At 43.7% G+C, this 6000-nt stretch overlaps 1 protein-coding gene across 3 annotated transcripts in view; it reads right to left on the bottom strand.

Annotated features, from left to right (window-relative positions):
- Window positions 1-686: 686 nt before the first annotated feature.
- The window catches only part of LOC129844148 (MICOS complex subunit MIC19-like), a gene marked incomplete at its 3' end in the record, with an annotated part of 78789 nt that continues 73475 nt past the window's right edge, over window positions 687-6000 (bottom strand). For all 3 annotated transcript variants that reach the window (XM_055912554.1, XM_055912557.1, XM_055912555.1), the window contains 1 exon segment: window positions 687-757. In XM_055912554.1, coding sequence (XP_055768529.1) covers window positions 687-757 — 71 coding nt within the window.

Genomic DNA, 6000 nt, shown 5'->3' with positions numbered 1-6000 from the left:
CAGAGAGGGCTCCATTTGACCTGTAGCTATCAGTGAGCCACATCATCAACATGAGCTAATAGGGTAGGCTAATCTGGAGCTGATTGAAAGACATGGGTTAGTTAGCATGTGGCTAACGGCAGTACTCTCAGTGGACTGACGGGGCTTTTAAATGGTCACTAACAACACTGAAGGGTCGTGTACGCACCAAACGGAGAAAAAAACAAAAACAAGGAGGGACAACTTGGACTTATCCAATTGGAACGGCTCATTGTAATTTTCTGATGCAAAATGTTCCGTTACGGTATGCTCTAATGAACAGGCCCCTAATATCCAAACCGGACACAAAGACGACCAACATCCTCTGGACACATCACAAATACAATTCTTAGAATTCTGTGGTGTTCTTTGGACCCCTTTGGAAGTTGGTTAGATGTGCTTGCAGTGTGGCCTACTTTTAGACTGACAGAGTAACCTTGGAGATCTTGGAAGAAAAGCGGTACACTGTTTAAACCTTAATAGTCAACATCAGGTATTGAGCTCTTCATTGCCAACATTGGCCTTGAGGAGGAAGCATTTGAGATGAAAGCCTGTTCATTCTGCAGTGAATGGAGATATTGTCGATGGGGGGTGTCTACATTCATTTATCCAGGATAACTTGATAAACTTCTGGTAATTAAACACAATGACATGTGATTTTAACTTACTTGAACTTTGCGTTGATTCCGTCGGCAGCCTTGTGGTAGTTCTCTGTAGTCATCTTGTAGAACTGAGCACTCTGGAGGGAGGGAGAGAGGTGGGGAGAAAGATGAAAGAGAAAACATGAGGAAGAAAGAATGAGAGAGACAAATAAATGCCAAGTTAGAATCAGATTGGGCCTCTTACATAAAACAGTTTATTCCCATCATCCCTGGGCCTTTCAGGTGGCCTTTATTTGGCAAAAGGAAACACTCCAGCTGAGACAAGCCTTTTCCCCCTCACACACGCTTCCCAAATGGCACCCTATTCCACATATAGTGCCCCCGATACGCCCTGGTAAAATTTAGCGCACTATATAGGAAATAGGGTGGTATTTGTGACACACATTTGATAGGCATGTACCCTCCACTACTACACTAGCCCATTAAAACTTGATGGATGGGGATATTGAGGGAGCAACACCATTAAGTAGTTGTGCAGGGGTTTATTTTTATAATCTGGCTGTATTGTTGAGGGAGTGAGCTGTGTGATCGTTCAGTTTGACGTGTGTGTTCAAGAGTGTGTCTGTACAGTCCCAGTCAAAAGTTGACACACCTACTCATTTGAGAGTTTCTTTATTTTTTTTACTATTTTCTACATTGTAAAATGTGTTAAACAAATCCAAATATTTTTTTATTTGAGATTCTTCAAAAGTAGCCACCCTTTGCCTTGATGACAGCTTTGCACATTCTTGGCATTCTCTCAACCAGCTTCATGAGGTAGTCACCTAGAATGCATTTCAATGAACAGGTATGCCTTGTTAAAAGTTAATTTGTGGAATTTCTGTCTTAATGCGTTATAGCCAATCAGTTGTGTTGTGACAAGGTGGGGTTGGTATACAGAAGATAGCCCTATTTGATAAAAGACCAAGTCCATATTATGGCAAGAACAGCTCAAATAAGCAAAGAGAAATGTCCATCATTACTTTAAGACATGAAGGTCAGTCAATACGGAGCATTTTTAGAATTTTGAAAGTTTCTTCAAGTGTAGTCGCAAAAACCATCAAGCGCTATGATGAAACTGGCTCTCATGAGGACCGCCACAGGAAAGGAAGACCCAGAGTTATCTTTGCTGCAGAGGATAAGTTCATTATTTACCAGCCTCAGAAACTGCAGCCCAAATAAACGCTTCAGAGTTCAAGTAACAGACATCTCAACAACAACTGTTCAGAGGAAACCTATATGGTCGAATTTTGGCAAAGAAACCATTACCAAAGGAAACCAATAAGAGAAGAGACATGCTTGGTCCAAGAAACACAAGCAATGGATATTAGACTAGTGGAAACCACCGTGTCTTTGTGAGACGCAGAGTAGGTGAACGGATGATCTCTGCATGTGGGGTTCCCACCGTGAAGCATGGAGATGGTGCTTTGCTGGTGACACTGTCAGTAATTTATTTAGAATTTAAGGCACACTTAACTAGCATGGCTACCACAGCATTCTGCAGCAATACGCCATCCCATCTGGTTTGCGCTTAGTGGGACTATCATTAATTTTTCAACAGTACAATGACTCAAAACACACCTCAAGGCTGTGTAAGGGCTATTTGACCAAGAAGGAGAGTGATGGAATGCTGCATCAGATCACCCAACCTCATCCCAATTGAGATGGTTTAGGATGAGTTGGACCGCAGAGTGAAGGAAAAGCAGCCAACAAGTGCTCAGCATATGTGGGAAGTCCTTCAAAACAGTTAGAAAAGCATTCCAGGTGAAGCTGGTTGAGAGAATACCAAGAGCTGTCATCAAGGCAAAGGGTGGCTACTTTGAAGAATCTAAAATATATATTTTGAATTGTTAAACCCATATTTTTGGTTACTACATAATTCCCAAAATTGTTATTTCATAGTTTTGATGTGTTCACTATTATTCTACAATAGTAAACACAAAGAAAACCCTTGAATTAGGTGTGTGCAAACTTTTGACTGGTACTGTATGTGTAAAGTGCTCTCCACTAATATTGGCAAACTTGGCAAATATGAGCAAAACTGCTGTGAAAAAAAGTATTTGTTTATTCTCTTGGTCTTTTATTTGAAATATTCACAAAAATGTAACCTTTAAGAAAGAAAAAATGTATTCTTATCATAAAACAAATATTTTTCTCAAATAAACACTACCGTTCAAAAGTTTGGGGCCACTTAGAAATGTCCTTGTTTTCCATGAAAACATACATGAAATGAGTTGCAAAATGAATAGGAAATATAGTCAAGACGTTGATAAGGATATAAATAATGATTTTTAATTGATTTTTAATTGAAATAATAATTGTGTCCTTCAAATTTTGCTTCCAGCAATTACAGCCTTGCAGACCTTTGGCATGCTAGTTGTCAATTTGTTGAAGTAATCTGAAGAGATTTCACCCCATGCTTCCTGAAGCACCTCCCAAAGGTTGATAAGCTCTTCTTACGTACCATATTTTTTACTTAACAAGGCAAGTCAGTTAAGAACAAATTCTTATTTACAATGATGGCTTTGGAACAGTGGGTTAACTGCCTTGTTCAGGGGCAGAATGACAGATTTTTACCTTTGTCAGCTTGGGGATTCGATCTAGAAATCTTTCGGTTACTGGCCCAACACTAACCACTAGGCTACCTGCCGCCCCATATGGTCAAGCTGCTCCCACAACAGCTCAATAGGGTTGAGATCCGGTGACTGTGCTGGCCACTCCATTACAGACAGAATACCAGCTGACTGCTTCTTCCCTAAATAGTTCTTGCATAGTTTGGAGCTGTGCTTTGGGTCATTGTCTTGTTGTAGGAGGAAATTGGCTCCAATTAAGTGCCGCCCACAGGGTATGGCATGGCGTTGCAAAATGGAGTGATAGCCTTCCTTCTTCAAGATCCCTTTTACTCTGTACAAATCTCCCACTTTACCACCACCAAAGCACTCCCAGACCACCACATTGCCTCCACCATGCTTGACAGATGGCATCAAGCACTCCTCCAGCATCTTTTCACTTTTTCTGCGTCCCATGAATGTTATTCTTTGCGATCAGAACACCTCAAACTTAGATTAGTCTGTCCATAACACTTTTTTTCCAATCTTCCTCTGTCCAGTGTCTGTTCTTTTGCCCATTTTAATCTTTTATTTTTATTGGCCAGTCAGAGATATGTCTCTTTCTTTGAAACTCTGCCTAGAAGGCCAGCATCCCAGAGTCGCCTCTTCACTTTAGAAGTTGAGACTGGTGTTTTGCGGATACTATTTAATGAAGCTGCCAGTTGAGGACATGTGAGGCATCTGTTTCTCAAACTAGACACGTCCAACCACCTCTCCATTTACTGACGCCCCGTCCAACCACCTCTCCCTTTACTGACGCCCCGTCCAACCACCTCTCCCTTTACTGACGCCCCGTCCAACCACCTCTCCCTTTACTGACGCCCCGTCCAACCACCTCTCCCTTTACTGACGCCCCGTCCAACCACCTCTCCCTTTACTGACGCCCCGTCCAACCACCTCTCCATTTACTGACGCCCCGTCCAACCACCTCTCCCTTTACTGACGCCCCGTCCAACCACCTCTCCCTTTACTGACGCCCCGTCCAACCACCTCTCCCTTTACTGACGCCCCGTCCAACCACCTCTCCCTTTACTGACGCCCCGTCCAACCACCTCTCCCTTTACTGACGCCCCGTCCAACCACCTCTCCCTTTACTGACGCCCCGTCCAACCACCTCTCGCTTTACTGACGCCCCGTCCAACCACCACTCCCTTTACTGACGCCCCGTCCAACCACCTCTCCCTTTACTGAAGCCCCGTCCAATCACCTCTCACCAATAATCTCTCACTTTACTAGCAAATCTTCCAATTAAAGTAACCAACTGAGTTGTGTCAGACCGGCTAAGAGTTCTACGTGAATGGCATGACTAGAACTTTACAAGTATGTTTGAGATTTAACCAACGTTAGTGCAGACTATCCAGTCAGAGAACCATCAGTGGCAGTATCCTCAATGTCACTGACATTAAGACTAGGATTTAACCAGTGTGTTTGTCTGTGTGTGTGTGTAACAGCGGTTGCTAGAATGTGGTGTTGGTCTCTGTGTTGAATACTAAGTGACTAATAATAATAATAATAATACCTGGATAAATCGCAGCGCTGCCACTAATCAGAACCCTAATCCATCAGGAAGCACAAACGGCCAGTGATTGCAGGGCCAGCGGGTGCACACACACACACACACACACACACACAGAAAGACAGAAAAAAAGCAGACACAAACGCCTACAGCCTGTGCAGGGAGACAGAGTGGGAGACAGAGTAGCAGACAGTGTAATTTGTGAGGCTGTTGTGTGTGATTAACGAGTGGGGCTCAAATTGTGATTTCCTGCTGTCCTCCTAACTGATTTAGAGTGCAGCAGAGCCCCTCAATCAGTAGGAACGATAGGACCTGACCACCCTCGGGTTGATTTGGGTGTAACACTTCACTAACCCCAAAATCTACTATGTTGGGAGAAAAATACCTCTATTATGATTCAGGACCAATTGGGCTTGATTGGTGTAACACTAAACAGAAATAAGCAGTCTATTTTAGAATAGCCTGCTTCTCGTGGTTTCTAAGCTATAATTCAGTCCTTTTTGGCCTGCAAAACAGACTTCCTGGACTGTTCACAGAGCACCCTCATCCTTTTGATTTCTATTTACATGCACGGGAGAGCTTTACCTTGTCTGGTGGTAAATAATGCCGGTGGGGGTGTCATAGACAAATGAAGTCATTATGGCTAATGCACTCAGGTGATTCAGAGAGGATAGAGAAGAGTAAGGAACAGAACCGGTGTGTCCAATTAAAAAGCCCTCTCCACCATTTTTAATGAGCAAAACAAAAGAGCTTCGTTAATGGTTATCAGGTCCCTGGAGGGAGGCAAGGGGAGGACCCCGCTGCGTTGGACGGCCCAGCGGCTTGTTACTAACGAATTGACTAGAGGGAGCGCCACCATATAAAACTCTGAGACTGGCAAACATGGGGACTGACATGGGGAAGCAGGGGGATGGCGGCCTGTTGAGTCCATCCCTCTAACATCCTAGGGACGGCGGGAGGCACCGCGGAGACATGATAGACGGCTAGCTCTGCTATGGTGAATTAAGGACTCAGAGAGAAAACTTCACGAGTTGATGAGCTTGTTACACCGTCAGCCGCTGTAACACCGGCAGCCGCTGTAACACCGTCAGCCGCTGGAACTTTTCTTAGCCACGTGCTTCTACATCTGCATTGCTTGCTGTTTGGAGTTTTGCCTGGGTTTTTGTATAAGCACTTTATTACATCGGCTGATATAAAAAGGGCTTTATAAATACGT

Source organism: Salvelinus fontinalis, unplaced genomic scaffold (assembly GCF_029448725.1).
Source record: "Salvelinus fontinalis isolate EN_2023a unplaced genomic scaffold, ASM2944872v1 scaffold_0181, whole genome shotgun sequence".
Classification (NCBI taxonomy): Eukaryota; Metazoa; Chordata; class Actinopteri; order Salmoniformes; family Salmonidae; genus Salvelinus; species Salvelinus fontinalis.
This window is presented reverse-complemented; position numbering and strand designations above follow the sequence as displayed.